The following is a 24,651-nucleotide window of genomic DNA, read 5'->3' on the forward strand; positions in this document are numbered from 1 at the left end:
TGTTTAAATTGAGATGTTTTTGTATCTTTGCAAATCCACACCACAAGCTGTACAAATTTATGATAATTATAGTGTAGAAAAGCTGCAGCATTTCTCTGCAGCCCATCCAACACATGTGGTCATACCCTAAATTGTTTTCCAGTATTCGTGGCTATGTCAGTGTATAATACCAGATGCAAATTCCTACTTCAGCTGCTGACCTCTATAGGCTGTTTCTCAGTATTGCAGGTTGAGCAAAGTGTGTGAATTGATAGGAGAAATAAACATTTAAATTAAAAAAAAAGCATTATTCAAAGTTGGCAAAAATATGGAGATGCAATTTAAATTGTGAGATATGATGTATAACTGACTGATTATTTACATGTTACCAATTTGGCTAGAAAACAAAACTTTGTTCTTTTCCTGTCTTTCAGAGGGTGAAGACAACATTGATGAGGACATGGATGATGATAGACCTGTCAATGCATTACCGAAACGCCAACAGCCAGAGCTTCTGAAGATGGTACCGTCCAATGCAGCTTCCCAAAATCATCATTCCACTGTTCTGCCTCAGCACGTCTCCATTCAACAGAAACAAGTTCCCTCTCCCCATGCACAGCCTCTCTCCAACCAAGCACTGGTCCCACCTCAGGCCATGGTGCCAGCACAGACTCATATTGTTGCTGCTTCAACGGTGCAGTCAACAGTGATTGCCCACACGGCCACCACTCATGCCTCTGTCATCCAGACTCTAAACCATGTCATCCCAGGGCCTCAGACAAAGCACATTGCTCATATTGCACCTTCCACGTCAAGCCCTGTACAGCTAACCACTGCTGCTCAGCCAATCGGCCACATCACTGTGCACCCAGCTGCCATTAATCATATGACCCATCTTGGCCCGCAGTTACCAATTTACCCCCAGTCTGTTGCAGTAAGTCAGCCCATGGTGAGCCACATCGCTCACACCATTTCCCACCCACAAGTAAATGGAACCACAAACCTGGGTCAGCCTACTGTCATGGCAAAGCCAACTGTAGGAACCCAGGTGGTCCACCATCCCCAATTAGTTGGGCAAACTGTCCTGAACCCGGTGACTATGGTAACCATGCCCTCATTCCCTGTCAGCACTTTGAAGCTAGCCTAAACACTCAAAATTGTAAGAATTAAGTAAATAAATTAAATTATCCACCGGACACGTGAAACTCCATACATTCCTTTCCAGTCATGTTCCAAGGAAGATGAGACACCTCTTCACATGGTTTCTGATCCACATTATAATTGGCTTTGGGGGGGAGGGGAAAAGACGTCATGCTTTGTGATTTGTCATATATAGGCCTAAATCATAAAGGGCCCAATGTGCTGGAATTTTACCATTCTCATTGTCTCAGTGACTGTCTCTCATTATGACTTTTCATTTACTCCTACCAGTAATCAGTGAATAGAAAATGAGACTTTAATTTTTATCTGCTACTCCACTCACACTTAGTTTATTTTATTCAATCTTTGTTTTTGTTTTTTTGTATATGTGTATATGTAACATACAAAAATCAATGACCTCTTTCTAATATAAAAAAATTAAGTTGGAAACAATAAGCATAATGTTGATTTATAATGTTATGGAGGTGACTGCTGCAGAACGTATACACCAATAAAAGAACAAAAAATACCACTTAAGTTTTTAGTAGCATAAGGGGAAAAAAAAGTGATTGGCAAGACTTTGGCATTCTTGACGCTTATTTCATTGGTGATCATGACATATACTTTTACAACGGTAAAGATTTTTGTTAAGGGGGGGGGGTAATGAAATACTTTTCTGTTTGTAGTTTAATGTAGAGGGGGCTATTTCCCAATGCAGACAAGTCATATATTTATATTTGGCCAATCAGCTGTTTACCAGAGCTCCTGCACCCACATTTATAGTGAATGGAGCCGGAATCAGACAGCTCTGAACATGTGTAGTGGCCATGCTACGTTTCTGCAGCTCAGCTACCATTCACTTCAATAGAAACTGAGATGCATTAACTCGGCATGGCCCCTACACAACGTATTGAGCTGTCTGCTTCCGGGGTAGTGAAGAAAACTGTGCCTTGCAGCCGAATATGACCGCATAGCTGATTAAAACTGCTGAGTCAGCAAGGGCACTGTGATTGGCTAAGACACGCATACCTGCTCAATACTATTAGGTGTTGGGGAGGTGCCACAGCTCAGCTGATCCATCTCGGCCCACTCTCACAGCAGGATGTTGCACTCCGTTTACATGCAAGTCCAGCAGCTCTGGTTACCAGCCGATCGTGGGGGTGCCAGGTGTCAGACCCCAACAATCCAATATTGATGGGCCATTCTGTGGATGGGTCATCAGTCTTGGTGAAACCTTTTACAGATTGTCTTCAATTAAATTTTGACTTGAATCTGGTTAAAAGTACACTGCTCAAAAAAATAAAGGGAACGCTAAGATAACACATCCTAGATCTGAAGGAATGAACTAATTGTATGAAATACTTTCGTCTTTACATAGTTGAATGTGCCGACAACAAAATCACACAAAAATTATCAATGGAAATCAAATTTATCAACCCATGGAGGTCTGGATATGGAATCACACTCAAAGTGGAAAACCACATTGCAGGCTGATCCAACTTTGATGTAATGTTCTTAAAACAGGTCAAAATGAGACTCAGTAGTGTGTGTGGCCTCCACGTTCCCATATGACCTCCCTACAATGCCTGGGCATGCTCCTGATGAGGTGGCGGATGGTCTCTTGAGGGATGTCCTCCCAGACCTAGACTAAAGCATCCGCCAACTCCTGGAGAGTCTGTGGTGCAATGTGACATTGGTGGGTGGAGCGAGACATGATGTCCCACATGTGCTCAATCGGATTCAGGTCTGGGGAATGGGCAGGCCAGTCCATATCATCAATGGCTTCCTCTTACAGGAACTGCTGACAAAAACCAGCCACATGAGGTCTAGCATTGTCTTGCATTAGGCTACCCCTGGCAAGTAAATGGTGAGCTGTGCGGCCCCCCAAAGAAATGCCACCCCACACCATTACTGACCCACCGCCAAATCGGTCATGCTGGAGGATGTAGCAGGCAGCAGAACCTTCTCCACAGCATCTCCAGACTCTGTCTCGTCTGTCATATGTGCTTAGTGTGAACCTGATTTCATCTGTGAAATTGATTGTCAATCAGTGTTGCTTTCTAAGTGGACAGTGTGATTTCACAGAAGTGTGATTGACTTGGAGTTACATTGTGTTGTTTAAGTGTTACCTTTATTTTTTTGAGCAGTCTTTGATGTAAGTGCTGCTAAAAATCTTTCTCATCAGCTTTGTGTTGATTTGGCCGGGCTTAAGTAAAGAGACTGATTGCTGAAAACTTGATACCTGACAACCCCATGTAAAGTCTATAACTTTGATTATGTATGGATGGCAGCCATATTGTCTGTCGAAATGCTGAAAGCCGAGAACAGGTAAAGCAACTTGTCAGCAGTGCATCCATGCCATTCTACTTCTTGTCTTTGAATATTAATCAGAAGAAAAAGTACATGGAAAACCTCTATAATAAACTGTGACAGACTGTTTCTGCAGTCAGTATAACCCTATCATAAGCATTATATGATTTTGCCCAGAATTTTTGCTACATACAAAGACAATTTTAGAAGCAACGACCTAATCGTTTGGGGTTTGGTAACAAGCAAGCTTATCCGTTGATAGATACAAATCAGAAATTCTATTTATTTTTATATAGGAAAAACATTCGTAAACGTTCTCTGTGACTGTATAAATAAAGTATATGCTCGTGGTGTGTACTCTGTTGTCGTATAGTGCAGACAAGCACACCTAGAAGAATTTGAATGTTTACCTAAAGGGTGCCCACAGACTAGGAATGTATATGTGGTCAACGGACATGCCTTATGGAAATCTGCAGTCCTTATAGCTCTGCTCTTGAAATGCAAATTGAAAAATGTGTAATTATATCCAATGTTGTTGTCTATAAGCTTTATTTATACAATCCCAGAAAACCCTTATACACAGGAAACATTACATACATCAGCCAGTTTGTATCTTGCAAGTTTTTCTAAATTGAATTTAATGATTGTTCTTATCTATTGTAGGCAGGTGATTTATGTGACTGTGGCTTTTGCTGTCTAGTTAAAGGGTTTCTTCAGGCTATTTTTCATTGAAGGCCTATGATTGTGGGATGCGGTCCCCTGGCAGATCAGCTGATTAAAGGGGTTATCTAGCAATAGAAAAACAGAGCTACTTTCTTTCAACAAACGCTCCCCGTCTGTCTTCAGATTGGGTGTGGTACTGCAGTTCAGTTCCATTAAAGTGACTGGAGCCAAGTTATTAAACCATACCCAGTCTGGAGACAGACGTGGAACGGTTTTTGAAAGAAATTAGCTGTTTTTCTATTCCTGGAGTTTCTGCACTGCTTTCTACCAGACACTGTGCTGTACACTGGGTAGTGGATGTACCTGGTATTGCAGTTACCCCAGTCACTATGACTGGACAACTGTGAATAAAGGTATAGCCACTACAAAACATAGAGCACTGTGCCTGAAAGGAAGTGAAGAGGCCAGAGCACTTGCTCAAGCCCAGCACCTCCTTCAGTCAGCAAAGTGGCAAGGGTTCTAGAAAAAAAGCCAGGCGAACCTCTTTAGGGGTTGTCACAGATTCCCATACATCTCCCCTTTCTATTCTACACATAACCCCTTTTAAAGGGACACTTACTCAAATATAAGCAGCCGTGTAATGTTGAGGAGAGGCTAACTGTAGTGTTATTCAGTGGGATTACACGAAAACATCTGACTCCATGATCATACTTTTAGGGGTTGTCACAGAGGCCCATACATCTCCCCTTTCCATTCTATACATAACCCCTTTTAGGGTACGTTCACACTATGTAATTGAAGCTGAATCTCTGCTCACTGAATTCAGCGAGCGGAGATTCAGTCTGGCAGCCGCCGCCAGTGGTAGGACCGTGCGGCCCTGACCCGTAACCATTGACAGCTATGCAGAATTTGTGGACTTCCGCGCAAAGAATGAACATGTTCCTTCTTTGCGTGGAACAATTTCAGCGGCGGAATTGTCCGGCCGTAAAATTGCTCCGTGTGAACGGGTCTTGCAGAAGACCCATTCACACTTATGTTAAACCTCACTGCGTGGAATTCCGCTTTTAGAATTACGCAGTGTGTACGTACCCTTAAAGGGACACTTACTCAAATATAAGCAGCCATTGTATTGTTGAAGAGAGGCTAACTGTAGTGTTATTCGGTGGGATTACACAAAAATATCTGACTCCATGATCATACTTTTATCTCCCATATCACCTTTTCCCAGCAGTCTGCTGCAGTCCCAAGTTTACTGTCCCTTTTAAATGTTAGCAATGATGGGGGTTTACTTTACTTGGTCAAAGAACTACCTTATAGACCAGGTCTGTGCCCCTGTGCAGATGTGATGTACCAATGCAGCATAGTCACCCAAGAGAGTATCTATACTACTGCACAATGCAAAATATGATATAACAAGAGCGTCGCCAAAGGACTGGACCTTAGCACCACCCATTCTGAATCTGCTAAATACATTTGAATTACAAGCACTGAAGAGTTCCACATTTTATGTGGACTACGTTTATCCTGGAGTTTGTGCCATTATTTCTTTGTGACTTATTTATTTGTATTTTATTTTTTTTCATTGACAACTTAACTGGTTTTAAACTCATGTTAATAGTTTTATCTCCAGATTTTATATACATCTTGCCTGGGTTCAGCTGGGCCCAGCTTAAGTTGTTAAAATATTAAACTATGTGCATAAAGGCATTATTATTCTCTTGAAATGTTGTAAAAAATACAATTACCTAGAGGCTTTGTGTCAGGCATGAGTGTATAGCAATGCACTGCAAATCATTTTATCAGAATTGTGTTTAATGTGAGAAATGTGTTCATTTGGTTTATTATACCAAATACAGATAATTTGACTTCATACATAATATCTATATTTATAAAGGGTATTTTGGGGCGTTCCTCATTTCTAAGACGTTATTTCAAGTATTATGTGCATAAACCATCCCAATATTTTTATTTTTTATCTTCCAGGCTAGTAAACCTAAAATAAAACTCAAGTTGGCAAAATGTCATTCTCCGATCTATAACAGTTACCATATCATGACCATTGTTCTACTGTATGGCGTTGTATATGCTCTTGTCATGTTGGTGCAAGCTATTGTTATTTGTCTACCTTATGGGGCGTATACAGGAATGTTGCTTATGTAAAACAACTTTCTTTTTAGGTTTATTGGCCTGGCATCACAGATTTTTTCCAACAGATTATTCACAGAATCCTTCCTTCTCAAAATAATGATTTTCTAAAATAAAAATAAAGTACTTTTTATTATTTCAGCTTCCTGATGCTTGTCTAGTCCAAGGGCGTGGATAACTGTGTTTGCAGTAAATATGATGAAAAGAATGATTTTTTTTCTTCTTAGAATGTTGTACCGTGCTACTCCTCTAATACCTCCTGGGAATAAACACAAATAAACTGATAGCAAACAATACCGATAGAGAAGAACAGATCATGGCACTCACCATTAGATTGCAGTATTTTCTTCTTTATTAGTATGGCATATTTTGCTTTGCGGGTATTACCACGGCAGGGAAGTGATATGTGCAGGAGTGTTCAGGAGACTCATTTTCCTTAACACCCTTGAACATATCACTCCCCTGCCCTGGTAATACCCGCAAAGCAAAATATGCCATACTAAAAAAGAAGAAAATCCTGCAATCTTATGGTTAGTGCCACAGTCTGTTTTTCTCTCGGTATTGTTTGATATGTGAATGCTGTCTTCTGTTTTCGGAGAGCACCGCCTATCTAGCGGTTAGCAGGAGTACCAGCTGCAAATCATCAGCATCCATAGTCCTATACCGTTGCACTTTAATGCAGTGCCAGAGATATAGTCCACTATAGACTATACAAATAAACTGATAACTGGGCATTACCCTTACACTTATCAATATAATATATCTCTGACACTAATAGGACAGTGTCACAATGGTGTCGCTAGACCAGGGGAGTCCGTTTATTAACAATCATAATACAATCGTACATTTCCAGGAGGTACAGTGCATAGTGAAAGTATTCGGCCCCCTTGAACTTTTCGACCTTTTGCCACATTTCAGGCTTCAAACATAAAGATATGAAACTGTAATTTTTTGTGAAGAATCAATAACAAGTGGGACACAATCATGAAGTGGAACGAAATTAATTGGATATTTCAAACTTTTTTAACAAATAAAAAACGGAAAAATTGGGCGTGCAAAATTATTCAGCCCCTTCAGTTAATACTTTGTAGTGCCACCTTTTGCTGCAATTACAGCTGTAAGTCGCTTGGGGTATGTCTCTATCAGTTTTGCACATCGAGAGACTGACATTTTTGCCCACTCCTCCTTGCAAAACAGCTCGAGCTCAGTGAGGTTGGATGGAGAGCGTTTGTGAACAGCAGTTTTCAGTTCTTTCCACAGATTCTCGATCGGATTCAGGTCTGGACTTTGACTTGGCCATTCTAACACCTGGATATGTTTATTTGTGAACCATTCCATTGTAGATTTTGCTTTATATTTTGGATTATTGTCTTGTTGGAAGACAAATGTCCGTCCCAGTCTCAGGTCTTTTGCAGACTCCATCAGGTTTTCTTCCATCTTCCCAACAATTTTAACCATCTTCCCTGTCCCTGCTGAAGAAAAGCAGGCCCAAACCATGATGCTGCCACCACCATGTTTGACAGTGGGAATGGTGTGTTCAGGGTGATAAGCTGTGTTGCTTTTACACCAATCATAACGTTTGCATTGTTGCCAAAAAGTTCGATTTTGGTTTCATCTGACCAGAGCACCTTCTTCCACATGTTTGGTGTGTCTCCCAGGTGGCTTGTGGCAAACTTTAAATGACACTTTTTATGGATATCTTTAAGAAATGGCTTTCTTCTTGCCACTCCTCCATAACGGCCAAATTTGTGTAGTATATGACTGATTGTTGTCCTATGAACAGAGTCTCCCACCTCAGCTGTAGATCTCTGCAGTTCATCCAGAGTGATCATAGGCCTCTTGGCTGCATCTCTGATCAGTCTTCTCCTTGTATGAGCTGAAAGTTTAGAGGGATAGCGAGGTCATCGTAGATTTGCAGTGGTCTGATACTCCTTCCATTTCAATATTATCGCTTGCACAATGCTCCTTGGGATGTTTAAAGCTTGGGAAATCTTTTTGTATCCAAATCCGGCTTTAAACTTCTCCGCAACAGTATCTCGGACCTGCCTGGTGTGTTCCTTGTTCTTCATGATGCTCTCTGCGCTTTAAACGGACCTCTGAGACTATCAGAGTGCAGGTGCATTTATACGGAGACTTGATTACACACGGGTGGAGTCTATTTATCATCATTAGTCATTTAGGTCAACATTGGATCATTCAGAGATCCTCACTGAACTTCTGGAGAGAGTTTGCTGCACTGAAAGTAAAGGGGCTGAATAATTTTGCACGCCCAATTTTTCAGTTTTTTATTTGTTAACAAAGTTTGAAATATCCAATAAATTTTGTTCCACGTCATGACTGTGTCCCACTTGTTGTTGATTCTTCACAAAAAATTACAGTTTTATATCTTTATGCTTGAAGCCTGAAATGTGGCAAAAGGTTGAAAAGTTCAAGGGGGCTGAATCCTTTCACTATGCACTGTATAACAGAGAAAGCACACTGCAGAATTCTAAGAAATGGGAATTGAATTATTTATCTAAGCAAACATGGCAGGTCATCTTCCACCAAACTTAGTGTTTCATATTCACAATGAATGCTATGACATAGAAATCCACCTTAAAGCGCAACTTTCATGACATTTTGGTGCAATAACCTGCACACAGCCTTTATACTGTGTGCAGGTGGTGGGTATAACAATGTTTTTACCTGAAATTTATCAAACGGAAAATGGAAAAGAACCTCATTCATCCAGGTGCTGCCGGTTAGGTCATCAGGTGGTGCACAAAAAGATGCAATGTTTACCTTGGAATATTGTATACACGAAAGTTTATTTAAAAATAATAAACATACAGATTACGCGTTTCGAGGGTGACTCCCCTCTTCCTCAGATCAGGTGTGCTGAGGAAGAGGGGAGTCACCCTCGAAACGCGTAATCTGTATGTTTATTAATTTTAAATAAACTTTCGTGTATACAATATTCCAAGGTATACATTGTATCTTTTTGTGCACCACCTGATGACCTAACCGGCAGCGCCTGGATGAATGAGGTTCTTTTCCATTTTCCGTTTGATGACTACGTCAGGACATGTGTGCCTGTGACCTCCGGCTTGCAGCCCCCCTTGGACATTAGTGAGTACCCCTATATGGGGTGATATGCCTAACTTCTATTTACATCTGGTGAGCAGCCACCTATAAGTGCCGTGGGTTTCCCCACATTTACACTTACTGTTTACGTTTAAGGGTAATACATGAGGCGCCGTTCCCCGGTCTTTTTTTCTTTCTTTACCTGAAATTTGGCGGCTTTCATGACTGTAAAAAAGGCTTTTATTCACAGCCACTGACTGTCGGATAGGCGTGGCGCGAGGTATGCGATGCCCTGCCACGCCCACCCCCACGCCTACCCCGTATGTTCGCGCTGGGACCTCTGATTGACACACAGGTCCCAGCGCATGCGCCCTTCAGCTAATCTAACCTGTGCACTGCTGTGTGTCATCCAGCAAGCGCTCGCTCCCGCCACAGTCTTCCTCCTCAGTGCGCCTGCGCAGAGCAGCGTGCAATCAGGTTAGTTCTCGATACTAGGTGCAGAGAGGAAGCGCGCTCTCTGCACCTAGCACTGCGCAGGCGCACTGAGGAGGAAGACGGCGGCGGGAGTGAGCGCTTGCTGGATGACACACAGCAGCGCGCAGGTTTGATTAGCTGAAGGACGCATGCGCTGGGACCTGTGTGTCAATCACACAGAGGTCCCAGTGCGGACATACAGGGTAGACATGGGGGTCCGACCGTCCGACTGTCAGTGGCTTTGAATAAAAGCCTTTTTTACAGTCATGAAAGCCGCCAAATTTCAGGTAAAAACATTGTTACACCCACCACCTGCACACAGTACAAAGGCTGTGTGCAGGTTATTGCACCAAAATGTCATGACAGTTGCGCTTTTAAGTAAATGAAGAGTGCATGACTAGAAGCACAGACTTAAAGGGGTACTCTGCCCCTAGACATCTTATCCCCTATCCATAGGATAGGGGATAAGATGTCTGATCGCGGGGGTCCCATGATCTTCCTGCTGCACCCGGCATTCGTTTACAGTGTCAGATGAAGCGCCGGAGGCTCATGACCTCACGGCTGTACCCCGCTCGTAATGTCATGCCCCCTCCCATAGACTCGCATTGAGGGAGCATGGCCGTGATATCATGAGCCTCCGCACTACATCACCAGTCATCCGCCAAAGAGCAAAGTTTGCACTGTGCAGCGGATTTCTGGGGTGCTGCAGCCGAGATCGCGGGGGTCCCCAGCGGTGGGACCCCCGCGATCAGACATCTAATCCATTGGATAGGGGATAAGATGTCTAGGGGCAGAGTACCCCTTTAATGATTCAATCATAATATGAACTGATGAAAAAAAAATGTAGTCTGGACTGTAAACACATGTAAACAATTCTGAGTATCAATCTAAGGGCACAGATAGCTTTGGGAGTTTAAGGGAACTTTGAAAGGATTATATGCACAGCAAGTTTGAGCACAGAGCTGCAGTGTAAAGCATGGTTGGATTCCAATCTACCTGCAAAGGCTCTGTTTAAATAAAGAGTATGGCTAAGGTGTTGCACTGATATTTTATTGATTTGTTTCCGGAGTGTAAAATAAAGCAACTTTCTAAATAGTCTTCATTAAAAAATGTCCAACCATTTAGCTGCTACTCAGGGAAAGATAAGCCATTCTAATTAACTTTCTGCTCTCTCAGTAAAAATAGCAGGGTGGTAGTTACACAACAGCTCAAAGAGTGTACGCGGCAAATGAAACCTTGGAGAGTAGCTTACTCATGCTGGAAAAAGAGGGGAGCACACAAAAGGCAGTCTGCAGGCAAGGAAAATAGAGGCTGTGCCCATGTATAAAGAGTAAACAGATCTAACAACAAGAAAAATTAAGCAAAATGTTTAATAAAGACCTATGGGAATAAAATATTTGCACTATAATGTACAAAACAAAAATTAAAGAAAATACTTTTCAAAGGTGTCCATTGGGATGTGCACAGCTCCCCCCAAGGTATATGACTAGCTTTTGCCTTTTGAAGAAAAAAGATGCACGACTATCATATGTCAGCTACTTAACCTGTTCAGGACCCCGGGCGTACCGGTACGTCCTGACACCCTGGGTCTTAAGGACCCAGGACGTACATGTACGTCCGTGGGAATTTCCGTCCCTGCCGCACAGCGGGTAGGGATCGGACCGGGGTGACTGCTGATATCGATCAGCAGGCACCCCGCGCAAATGCCCAGGGGGGTCATCAGACCTCCCACGTCTGCGATCGGGCAAATCGCAAGTGAATTCACACTTGCGATTTGCGTCTATTCCGGTGATGCGGTGACCCGGAGATACATGGCGATTGGGGGTATAGGATACACCCCCTATCACCCACTGTATCTATGGGGAGGTGGGGATTTCATCACCCCCCCCAGGAACGCTGCTATTGGCTGGTCGTCCAGCCAATAGCAGCCGGCAGGGGAGGGGTTAACGGCATCCTTCTGCAGCTCCTGCAGCTGGCTGGGTTCACTCAGTGGTCAGAGCTGCTGGAGGAAGCCAGGGACCCCCCCCCCCCCTCTGCACAATCGGAGCCCCCTCAGGACCGAAGATCTCCTTAGAACAGGGTCAGATTAACCCCAGGGACAGAAATTTCCCGACCCCCTAATTGGTCCCCAAGGGTCCTCTGCAGTATTTTTTCAGTGTGACCCAACCCCTCTTAGGGGTTCCGGACGCTGCATTTGGCCACCCCCCCCCACCCCCCATTTTTTTGGGGCTGCAGCTATTTTTTCCCCATATAACACCGTTATATAATAGTCACACCGACAACACAACACTACATACTCCCCACACTCACACACCACCTCCCCCCCTGCCACCGCCCCTCCCCCGCCACTGTAGAAAAAAGCGATGGCTCGCCGGGCATTTTCGGTAGTGGAGGCATACGCTTTTCTTGCCTCAGACTCCGAATCTGTCAGTCAGAACGATGAAGATCCTACATTCCTGTGTTCTTCATCGTCCTCATCATCATCATCTAGTACTGATGATGAGTCACCAGACGAGGCCACTCACCCCCCATGATAGTGGCCCAGTGGACGGCCCTAGTGCGAGTGGTGATGCCGCTCGTACTAGGAGTCCGACCCTCCAGACAAGTTTACCGGAGCCCCCTTCCGGTGAACCTGTCTGGAGACCCCCAGAGGGTTATCAGCCAGTTTGTTGGCGACTCCGGAATCCGGATTGACAATTCTGGATTCACTGAAATTGACTATTTCAGTAATTTTTTCAGTGACAGTTTTGTCAATCTGATGGTGGAGCAGACGAATCTGTATGCACAGCAGTTCATCGCCCACCACCCTGATTCTGTTTTGGCCAGGTCCAATGAATGGTGCGCCATTGATGCAGCAGAAATGAGGACATTTTGGGGCATCTTGCTGCATATGGGCCTGGTCAAAAAGCCAATTGTCAGGCAGTACTGGAGCGGGGACATCCTATACAAGACCCCACTTTACAGTATGGCCATGACACAGAAGAGGTTTGAGGCCATTCGGAAATGCCTGCATTATGCAGATAATGCGGCATGTCCACCCCGAAGTGATCCCACCTATGACCGACTTTACAAAGTGAGGCCACTCATCGATCACTTTGGGGCCAAATTTTTGGAGGCCTACGGTAGATGAGTCTCTTATCAGTTTTAAGGGGAGACTCATCTTCCGCCAGTATATTTCCTCGAAGCAGGCGTGGTATGGCGTGAAGCTACATAAACTTTGTGAGAGTACCTCCGGGTACACTTACAAGTTTAGGGTGTATGAGGGACGAGATTTCCGTATTGAACCCCCAGATTGTTCCCCCACTCTGGGTGTTAGCGGGAAAATCGTTTGGGACCTTGTGTACCCATTGCTGGATAAGGGTTACCACGTGTACGTGGACAACTTTTATACAAGCATCCCTCTCTTCACATCCCTCTCTTACATCAGGTATAAGGATAAGAGGGATGTCCTTATGCTGACCACTATTCATGGTAACGGCAGCTCACCTGTCCCTGTGCGAGGTACCACAACACCGGTCCTCAAGCCCGATTGTATTCTGGACTACAATCGGTATATGGGGGGGAGTTGATCTTTCTGATCAAGTCCTCAAGCCATACATGGCCATGCGGAAAACACGGATATGGTACAAAAAAGTTGCGGTCTACATGGTACAGGTTGCCATGTACAACGCTTTTGTACTGTCCCAGTACGCTGGCAACACAGGGACATACCTTCAATTCCAAGAAGAAATCCTAAAGGTCCTGATCTTTGGCGACTGGGAACTGAAGTTATAGGTGCCAGGATCATCCCAGGCCAACACTTTCCAGGAGAAGTCCCCAACAATGGAAAGAAGGGACGAACCCAGAAAAAATGCAGTGTGTCAGAAGAGGGGGATTCGGAAGGACACCACCACTCAATGTGACACCTGCCCCGGTCATCTGGGCCTCTGCATTAAAAACTGCTTCAGGGAGTATCACACTTCCTTGCGGTACTACATTTTCCCTCTTCATTTTAATTTCCCATAATTTGACCCCAATGTACCAAGTCCAGAGTACATTGCAAATTTCAACCCAATAAAACCACTAAATTGCCCAAAAACTCTTTTATTAAAACAAACAAAAAAAAAAACGGATAAGACCTCTGGGGGTATTTTTTTCATAAATGGGTCATCATCATCGGGGAATTTTTATGTTGCCTCAAATGTGCAGCGCTCTCTCTCCACCTGAGCGGGGTGCGCATTTGAGGCAACAGGTTTGGGACGGCCACACACATCACATTCCCAGAATGATGATTCAGAGCATAGGGTTTGGGGTGGGCATATTTTTTAGTTTTGGCTATGCTCTGGGTCATCATTCTGGAAACATAATTTATAATATTATGTCACACTGTACCCCACTTTAGTTACTTAGTGTACCCCAGTTATTTACCCCATGTAATGCCCCTTGAGGGGGGGTCCCACTGTTCCTCCTCCATAGGAGAAATACAAAGCTCAAGGACCCTGAATGATCTCCGGCACCTCTGAGACCGGTGTGCAAGCTGTTTACGGCCAAATATGAGGTATTTCCTTACTCCAAAGAAATGTATTTACAAATTTACAGTAACATTTTCTCCTGTTACCACTTGTGAAAATGAAAAATTTGGGGTAACCCCAGCATTTTAGTGTAAAAAAATCAAATTTTTCCTTTTCACATGCCACTTAATGAACATTTAGCAAACACCTGTGGGGTGTTAAGGCTCACTGTACCCCTTGTTAAGTTTCTTGAGGGGTGTAGTTTAAAAAATAGTATGCCATATGTTTTTTTTTTGCTGTTCTGGCACCATAGGGGCTTCCTAAATGCGACATGCCCCCCCCCCCCCATCTTAGCAAAATTTGCAAATGTGACTCCTTCTCTTCTGAGCATTGTAGTGCACCAGCAGAGCACTTGACATCCACACATGGGGTATTTCCATACTCAGAAGAGATGGGGTTACACATTTTGGGGGGGTATTTTGTCCTATTATCCCTTGTAAAAATTTAAAATTTGAGAGAAAACTAACATTTTAGTGAAAAAAAAAATCACTTACACATACAACTTTAACAAAAAGTCATCAAACACCTGTGGGGTGTTAAGGCTGACTGGACCCCTTGTTACATGCGTTGAGGGGTGTAGTTTCCAAAATAGTATGCCATGTGGGTTTTTTTTTGTTTTGTTTTTTTGCTGTCCTGGCACCATAGGGGCTTCCTAAATGGGACATGCACCCCAAAAACCATTTCAGCAAAATTTGCTTTTCAAAAGCCAAATGTGATTCCTTCACTTCTGAGCATTGTAGTGCGCCAGCAGAGCACTTGACGTCCACACATGGGGTATTTCCATACTCAGAAGAGATGGGGTTACAAATTTTTTGGGGGACATTTTGTCCTATTATCCCTTGTAAAAAATGTTACATTTGAGGGAAAACCCGCATTTTAGTGAAAAAAAAAAATCATTTACACATCCAACTTTAACGAAAAGTCATCAAACACCTGTGGGGTGTTAAGGCTCACTGGACCTCTTGTTACGTGCCTTGAGGGTTGTAGTCTCCCAAATAGTATGCCATGTGTTTTTTTTTGTGCTGTCCAGGCACTATAGGGGCTTCCTAAATGGGACATGCCCCCCAAAAACCATTTCAGCAAAATTAGCTTTTCAAAAGCCAAATGTGACTCCTTCTCTTCTGAGCATTGTAGTGCACCAGCAGAGCACTTGACATCCACACATGGGGTATTTCCATACTCAGAAGAGATGGGGTTACAAATTTGGGGGGGGGGGCACTTTGTCCCATTATCCCTAGTTTCCAAAATAGTATGCCATGTGGATTTTTTTTGCTGTCCTGGCACCATAGGGGCTTCCTAAATGAGATATGCCCCCCAAAAACCTTTTCAGAAAAACTCACTCTCCAAAATCCCACTGTCGCTCCTTCCCTTCTGAGCCCTCTACTGCACCCGCCGAACACTTGACATACACATATGAGGTATTTTCTTACTCGAGAGAAATTGGGTTACACATTTCACTTCAAAACAGAACTGGTCCCTGAAAAATTTTGATTTCGAAAATTTTGTGAAAATTGGAAAATTGATGCTATACTTTGAAGCCCTCTGATGTCTTCCAAAAGTAAAAACATGTCAACTTTATGATGGAAACATAAAGTAGACATATTGTATATGTGAATCAATATATAATTTATTTGGAATATTCATTTTCCTTATAAGCAGAGAGCTTCAAAGTTTAAAAAAAATGCAAAATTTTCTATCTTTTCATCAAATTTTGGAATTTTTCACCAAGAAATGATGCAAGTATCGACAAAATTTTACCACTAACATAAAGTAGAATATGTCACGAAAAAACTATCTCGGAATCAGAATGAAAGGTAAAAGCATCCCAGAGTTATTAATGCTTAAAGTGACAGTGGTCAGATGTGCAAAAAATGGCCGGGTCCTACAGTGAAAATTGGCTGGGTCCTTAACCCCTTAACGACGGAGGACGTATATTTACGTCCTGCGCCGGCTCCCGCGATATGAAGCGGGATCGCGCCGCGATCCCGCATCATATCATGTCGGTCCCGGCACTCATCAACGGCCGGGACCTGCGGCTAATACCACACATCGCTGATCGCGGCGATGTGCGGTATTAACCCTTTAGAAGCGGCGGTCAAAGCTGACCGCCGCTTCTAAAGTGAAAGTGACCCGGCTGCTCAGTCGGGCTGTACGGGACCACCGCGGCATCCCGAACAGCTGACAGGACACCGGGAGGGCCCCTACCTGCCTCCTCGGTGTCCGATCGGCGAATGACTGCTCCGTGCCTGAGATCCAGGCAGGAGCAGTCAAGCGCCGATAACACTGATCACAGGCGTGTTAATACACGCCTGTGATCTGTGTAGAAGATCAGTGTGTGCAGTGTTATAGGTCCCTGTGGGACCTATAACACTGCAAAAAAATAAAAATAAAAAAGTGTTAATAAAGGTCATTTAGTCCCTTCCCTAATAAAAGTTTGAATCACCCCCTTTTCCCCTAAAAAAAATAAAACAGTGTAAAAAAATATATATATATATATATGTGGTATCGCCGCGTGCGTAAATGTCCGAACTATAAAAATATATCATTAATTAAACCGCACGGTCAATGGCGTACGCGCAAAAAAATTCCAAAGTCCAAAAAAGCGTATTTTGGTCACTTTTTATACCATTAAAAAATGAATAAAAAGTGATCAAAAAGTCCGATCAAAACTAAAATCATACCGATAAAAACTTAAGATCACGGCGCAAAAAACCGCCCTGTACGTAGAAAAATAAAAAATAAAAAAGTTATAGGGGTCAGAAGATGACATTTTTAAACGTATAAATTCTCCTGCATGTAGTTATGATTTTTTCCAGAAGTGCGACAAAATCAAACCTATATAAGTGGAGTATCATTTTAACCGTATGGACCTACAGAATAATGATAAGGTGTAATTTTTACCGAAATATGCACTGCGTAGAAATGGAAGCCCCCAAAAGTTAAAAAATTGTGTTTTTTCTTCGGTTTTGTCGCACAATGATTTTTTTTTCCGTTTCGTCGTGCATTTTTGGGTAAAATGACTAATGTCACTGCAAAGTAGAATTGGTGATGCAAAAAATAAGCCATAATATGGATTTTTAGGTGGAAAATTGAAAGGGTTATGATTTTTAAAAGGTAAGGAGGAAAAAACTAAAGTGCAAAAACGGAAAAACCCTGAGTCCTTAAGGGTTAAGGGGTTAATGAGCAAACTAGTTGTAGTAATCCACTTACTGACTGATGATCCTTTCAATAGTAATTTCACAAGAAAAAAGAGGGCTTAGTCACTCCTTATAGTAAAACATTTATATTTTATTGATATGCTTTAAAAACATTTAAACAGTATAAAAATTTCACATAGAAGGGAGAGTCTTCGCTGATTGGAGAAATAGGCGTCACTCCAGAAGGTCCATATAACAAGAAGTCACATACATAATATAAAGTAGCTGTTCCTCGTATTGCAACATCCCCATGTGGAAAATACCACTATATATAAAGTGCAAACACAGAAGAGCAGGTACATACCAATGTAATAATACAATACATAGAAGACCACTGGAGAGACGCCACCCCAACGCACGTTTCGGGATGTCCTTTGTCCTGGGGGTCCACTCCAGGCACATTGGGCATCTGTGTATTGCATTATTACATTGGTATGTACCTGCTCCTCTGTGTTTACACCTTATATATAGTGGGATTTTCCACATGGGGATGTTGCAATACGAGGAACAGCCACTTTATATTATGTATGTGACTTCTTGTTATGTGAGCCTTCTGGAGTGACACCTTTTTCTCCAATCAGCGGAGACTCTCCCTTGTATGTAAAATTTTTATACTGTTTAAATCATGTTTTTTTTTAATGCATATCAATAAAATATATATGTTTTACTATAAGGAGTGATTCCGCCCTCTTTTTCTTGTAAAATTGCATGCAAAGGAGTGCACATTGGGCCGCATATTTAGTGTGATGTAAAGCACTTGCAGTTACGTATTACATTATATTACATTAGAATCATTGTGTTTAATTGCCCTTGGTTGTGTCCTTTCAATAGTGTCTGGAATGTCACTTTTTCCTGCTGAGTTTACAAGATGCTGTTATTATTGTCTCTAGCATACAAAACGGTAACCTCCTCTCTAAATCCGATGTCTGACAGTTCTCCATTTATACAAAAGTTTTTCACAGTACGTGGTCTTCATTCTGGCAGTTCATTGTTTTTATCTTCACTGTAGACACCTGTAGTGAGGCTCATTTACATGGCAGTCATTTTTAACCATTTTAGGAAAATTACTATGATGGTGAAGGTACTGAAATTTAGTGCACTGTTTATATCGGCCCAATGTAGTCATTTGTAAAAGATAACTGATGTCAACACACAAAGAAAATCTAGTTGAGAAATAGCCAGTAGTAATTGCAGCCTTAAGACAATAGTTTGGTTTTGCCATTTTTTTCTTACAACAAACCTGCATGGAGTGGAGACAAGGGGATTTTAGTGTTCTTACCACTGTTATGGTATGCCTTCCAGGGTGCACAACTATTTCTCATTTTCTCCATGGGATCAGGGGATGGGATCAGAGATGGGTTATCTGCCAGTGGTACACATATGTGGATTTCCTTTCCCTTACTTCTCTGGCCAATCACAGTACACACTCCACTCTGACATGACATAGCCCAGCTCCCCACCCCCAATCTCTAGCATTGAACATGTCTCTTCCTGTGTTATTTCCTGACCTCACTGTTAGTAGAGACAGATTTCCCCTAACATTAGATAGTGAACTGCAGATTTCAAGAAAGGAAGTCACCTAGTTGTCAAGAATGTCGGGCTGTTTGTCTGAGGATTAAGTTATTTTGGTAAATTAAGTGATGTACAATTATGTTAGGAATCACATATGCAAATGGAGGAAACTTTTTTCAAATGACAGTGCCCATTTAAGCACATGTGCCTAATTCCTCCACCAGGACATGATGCAGCACCGCTACTCAGGCTGCAACAATCACATCAGCGCAGGGTTCCCAGCACAACAGCCTTTCTTAACTAACACCTCTTCCTCCTGCAGGGTGGCATTCAGGACCCTGGTTCTTGGTGTCATCAATTTACACAGGAGAGGATGACAATATTGATACAATTGTTATATGTAACTACAATGTACTATAACATTTAAAAGTTTCTTGAACACTTATGCAGGCAGGCTATAGGCTGGAGCAGGGTAATGCACTAGTACTGGTGGGCTTGGAGCTTTACTTTTTTCTCTTTACTCTTGCCCTTGTGGTGTCACTACTTCCTTTAGACATTCTTACCGGACTAAATCCTGGCTGTCTGTTTCACAGCTTATATAGCAAGTCTTCATGGCTGAGCTCAGGGGTTAGTGAGTTATTAACTTATTTCTTGCCAGTATGCCCATGGAGGTCGGGGCTCTTGTTAAAGGGGTACTTCTCCCCTAGACATCTTATCCCCTATCCAAAGAATAGGGGATAAGATGTCTGTTCGCGGGTGGTCCCGCCGCTGGGGACCCCCGCAATCTCGGCTGCGGCACCCCAGACATCCCGTGCACGGAGCGAACTTTGCTCTGTGCCGGATGACTGGTAATGTGTGGCAGAGGCTCTTGACGTCACGGTCTTGCCCTGCACGTGACATCATGGCCACGCCCCCTCAATGCAAATCTATGAGAGGGGGCGTTCTATGTCAGTCACGCCCCCTCCCATAGACTTGCATTGAGGGGGCGTGGCCGTGATGTCACGAGCCTCCGACGCTGCACCCAATGCTCTAACCAAATGGCGGGTGCAGCAGGGAGATTGCAGGGGTCCCCAGTGGCGGGACCCACGCAATCAGACATCTTATCCCCTGTATTTTGGATAGGGGATACAATGTCTAGGGGCAGAGTACACCTTTAAATCTATCCTCCAAGGCTATCTTTCTCTGCTTTCAGGTGTGGGACCAAGTTGAGGTGATGTCCAAGATTGGATTTTTAGCAGGAGAAGGTACTTTTCCAAACTATACTGGATTCCTGATAAAGTCTAAAAGGAAGAGGGGCTAGTGCACTTCTCTGTCCTCCACCAGTTTTTGTTTTTTCCTCATCACCTACTCAGCACTGTTTCATTTTTCCATGGACAGAGTTGACTTTTGCAACTTTTACCAGTTGTACTCTTTATTGGCATTTTAAAAAAAATAAAATGTACTGCGGAAAGCTATTTGAGGGAAAATTTTACATTTATGTTTTACTATTGTAAAAAAATAATAATAAACCACCATATTGTGACCCCTATTACTTCTTTATTTTTCCTCCTATAAAGATTTGTGAGGGCTATTTAATGCCAAGCGAGCTATAATAATTACCAGTACTATTTTTCCTAGGACACCAAAATTGTCCCTGTCACAACTAAGCACATCCACTAGTACAAGCGTCCTGCCATGCAGTATTACAGGGGGTCGTTACATTGTAGTGCAAGGATTTTTCCACAACACGGTGCAAGTGAATTGAGGAACATGCAGTAAATACTGGACCTCACCAGGAGCACACCCTCTTTTTTATCCTCACGGCTACAAATAATAGTGGTGTTTGAAAAATATATTCTTGACGCAGAATACTTATTTCAGATAGTATTATCTAGCTCCCTCTGCATCTTCCCCTTGTCCTTTCTGTGTCCTTCTTTTACCCTTGGAGTGTTGAAAGTCCTGAATTAACATATGAATATGCATACTTGACATATAAATGCATAATACCCAGATGAGTTTCTATAAGATAATTTCACCCTACTAGGTGCCTTTCTGTCAGAGCTGCCTATAGGCAGATGCCTACTGTGCCTATAAGTGAATCCAGTTCTGCCTGTAGCAAGGTGCACTATTTAAAGTGGATAGTTAGTCACATATGTGATGGACCTGATTATATTTTGACACAAGCTGTGATATATATTTCGGTAACATCTGTGAGACGCCGCCAGACATCTATACAATCCTCTTGTAAACAGACTTAGGTATATGTACAATTATATCAAGATTCTGATTTGGTGGAATTGTGCTAGTTTCCCAGCATAGCCTTTCAAATATACTTATTATCCACTGTGAATCACAAGGTTTACACTGTTCACATGAATATCGGGTAATTATTTCCCAGGTGTGTTCACTGAAAAGGAAGAAAAAAGAGGCAGAAAATCTCTTAACTATCCTTTGGGTTGACTGGCTATATTGCTAAACAAGTCTTATTTGCAAATTTGGGGTCAGTAACACCAATTTAATGTTCCTCTGTGGTGGTTAAATTAAACATTTTTGCCATAAAAGAGTTCCAGCGGATGCAGATTTAACACTTTGCTGCTTTATTGTTTCAGCTATGATGTATAATGTTAGATCTAGTAAATGCTCTGACTGCATACTTGTTCTAAAATGGTCTCTAATGGAGGCTTTATTCTAAAAATATATTAACCCCTTAAGGACGCAGCCCTTTTTCACCTTAAGGACTGAGCCCTTTTTCGCAATTCTGACCACCGTCGCTTTACAAATTAATAACGCGAAAACGCTTTTACCGAATATTCTGATTCTGAGAGTTTTTTTAGTGACATATTCTACTTTATTTTGGTGGTAAATTTTCGGCGTTACTTGCATCCTTTTTTTGTGAAAAATCCCAAAATTTCATGAAAATTTTGAAAATGTAGCATGTTTCTAACTTTGAAGCTCTCTACTTGTAAGGAAAATGGATATTCCAAATACATTAAATTTTTCTTCACAAATACAATATGTCCACTTTATGTTGGCATCATAAAATGGACAAACTTTTTGCTTTTTGAAAAAATTAGAGGGCTTCAAAGTAGAGCAGCAATTTTCAAACATTTCATGAAAATTGCTAAATCTGAAGGGACATATGTTACAGAACTACAACTCCCAGCATGCCTGGGCAGTCTAGGCATACTGAGAGTTGTAGTTTGGCAACATCTGGAGGGCTACTCTTTGGGCACCACTGTAACAGTGGTCTCCAAACTGTGACCCTCCAGATGTTGCAAAACTACAACTCCCAGCATGCCCAGACAGCCTTTGGCTGTCTGGGCATGCTGGGAGTTGCAGTTTGGCCCCCTAGTGGTTGCCACAGTAAAGATCGATTTACTTTCACTTTCAATCCCCCCCCCCCTCCCACTGTCGATTCCCTACCTGATCAGGATCCAGCAGGCTCTAGCGAAGATCCCAGGTCCCCAGGCATCTTCTCCTGCAGGTACGGCCTCCATCTTCTTCCCAGAGCCCCTCGACATCCAGGGGCGGGCAGAACGGGGGGTTGCCATGGCAACCCCCTGTTCTGCGCTGCCATTGGTCAGAACTCCGTTCTGACTAATGCCAGGGGATAGGAGTAGATCGCAGCTTTGCGACCTCACTCCTATCCTTTAGGCTGATCGGGGCTGTTGCTGACAGCTCCGATCAGCCCTATTTTCCGGGTGATCGGGTCACCAGAGACCCGATCAGCCCGGAATTGGAGAAAATCGCATGTCTGAATTGACATGCGATTTTCCCCATCGCCGACATGGGGGGTCTCAGGACCCCCCTGGGCAATGTGCCAGGGTGCCTGCTAGCGGTGGGGACCGGATTTCCCACGGGTGTATGGATACGCCCCCGTCCTTAAGGACTCGGAATGCAGGGCGTATCCATACGCCCTGTGTCCTGAAGAGGTTAAATAAAAAAGATCTTCCTTTTTTTCTCCAAAAAATCCTGCAACACATTTGTTCATGAACAGTCTGCTTTTGCAGCTTTGAAGTTTAGTGATGCTAAGCTGCAATTCTGCTTATCCTATAGACTAGATTGAAGCTGTTTCAAAGGGAAAAAATGTCAGCTTTCTTCCAAACGGTGTTTATAATAGTCCAACTGATCTCCACTGAAGTGAATGGGCCTGAACTGAAACACCACATCACCACACCACAAGAGACCACAACACAAGAGAAGCCATGTTCTTGTAATCCTATGCAACCAATTTCATATGTGATGAACACAGGCCAGTACAATGCAGTGACTTGCTTATTCATTGTTTATTAAGATATGAGATATAAAATTGTCTACAACCAATAAAGGAATAATCTGACACATTTTAGCTGTAGCCATAGAGGGTGCACTTGTGAGTTGACCTGGAGGTGTAGAGCTGACCCCCCTGTAGTTTCACATGAGGGTTAACCACAACATTATATACAGATCTCTATACAACTTTTTGGGTTTTGTATGTTAATGGGGATAACTTGATACATTTAGAGGCATTCAGTGTTTATCAATGGACATAATAGTAGTTCAGTTCAATTTGGACACCCTTTGTAGTTTAAAAGGCACAACTAGATAAACTGATTGGGATGAAGTGGGGTGATACTTACAGCCCCCACTATGAAGTGATATTAAATAAGAGACAACTAAGGGTTCTACAGGATAAAATAAGTATTATGGCCCCTTGGGCTTGGGCTACCCTTAGTCAGCTCAGCATAAACTTTAATGGGTACTCTTACCCCCTATCCAAAGATGTCTGATCGTGAGGGGGGGGGGGGGGGGCGTATGCTGGGACCCTCCATGATCATAGGGGTTCAGGCAGCCGTGGTCTTGACGTCACACCCCCTCCCTTCATATCTATGGGAGGGGGCGTGACACCTGGGGTCGCTCAAACACAGCCATCACACCCCTTCTCATAGACATGAATGGAGGGGGCGTGACATCACAACCACAGGTGACCAAACGCAGCATTCTGAACATAAATGTTCAGAATGCCAGGGTGCCGGGCTGGAGATCGCGTGAGGTCAGAGCGGCAGGACCCCCCGCGATCAGACATCTTATCCCCTATCCTTTGGATAATGGATGAGATGTCTGGGGGCGGAGTACCCCTTTAAGGTTTTTTTTTTCACCAAAGGTTTATACTCAGGTTAGGCCATCAATATTAGGTCGGTGAGGGTCTGAACCTTTTCCTCCCAGCTGATCAGCTGTTTGCCAGAGCTGCAGCACTCACTTTAATTGGAGCTGAGTTGTAGTAACCCAGCACAGCCACTACATTGTGTACAGGATTTCCTGCTTTAAGCACTATTTACTGTGAGTGCAGCAAATCTGACAAACACCTGATCAGCAGGGATGCTGGTTGTTGGACACAAAACCAATCAGATATTGGTGGCCTATTGGTTATCCATCAACGAAAAAGTCCTGAAAAAACCCTATAATTAAAATAATAAGAAATGATTGTGTAACTAAAAAAACACTTAAAGGGGTACTCCGCCCCTAGACATCTTATCCCCTATCCAAAGGATAGGGGATAAGATGTCAGATGTCAGAGCGTAATGACGGGCAATACAGGGGCCGGAGCATCGTTACGTCACGGCTCTGCCCCCTCGTGACGTAACGGCCCACCCCTCAAT

The 24,651-nt window shown here is 43.1% G+C and overlaps 1 protein-coding gene across 2 annotated transcripts in view; it reads left to right on the forward strand.

Moving 5' to 3' along the window:
* Positions 1-6,374, forward strand: part of MNT (MAX network transcriptional repressor) — an 86,480-nt gene extending 80,106 nt beyond the window's left edge. For both annotated transcript variants that reach the window (XM_056558460.1, XM_056558461.1), the window contains one exon: positions 414-6,374. In XM_056558460.1, the coding sequence (XP_056414435.1) occupies positions 414-1,126 (713 nt within the window). In that variant the 3' untranslated portion in view covers positions 1,127-6,374. The remainder of the gene's footprint in view (positions 1-413) is intronic.
* Positions 6,375-24,651: the final 18,277 nt, after the last annotated feature.

The sequence above is a fragment of the Hyla sarda genome, chromosome 2 (assembly GCF_029499605.1).
Source record: "Hyla sarda isolate aHylSar1 chromosome 2, aHylSar1.hap1, whole genome shotgun sequence".
Taxonomy (NCBI): Eukaryota; Metazoa; Chordata; class Amphibia; order Anura; family Hylidae; genus Hyla; species Hyla sarda.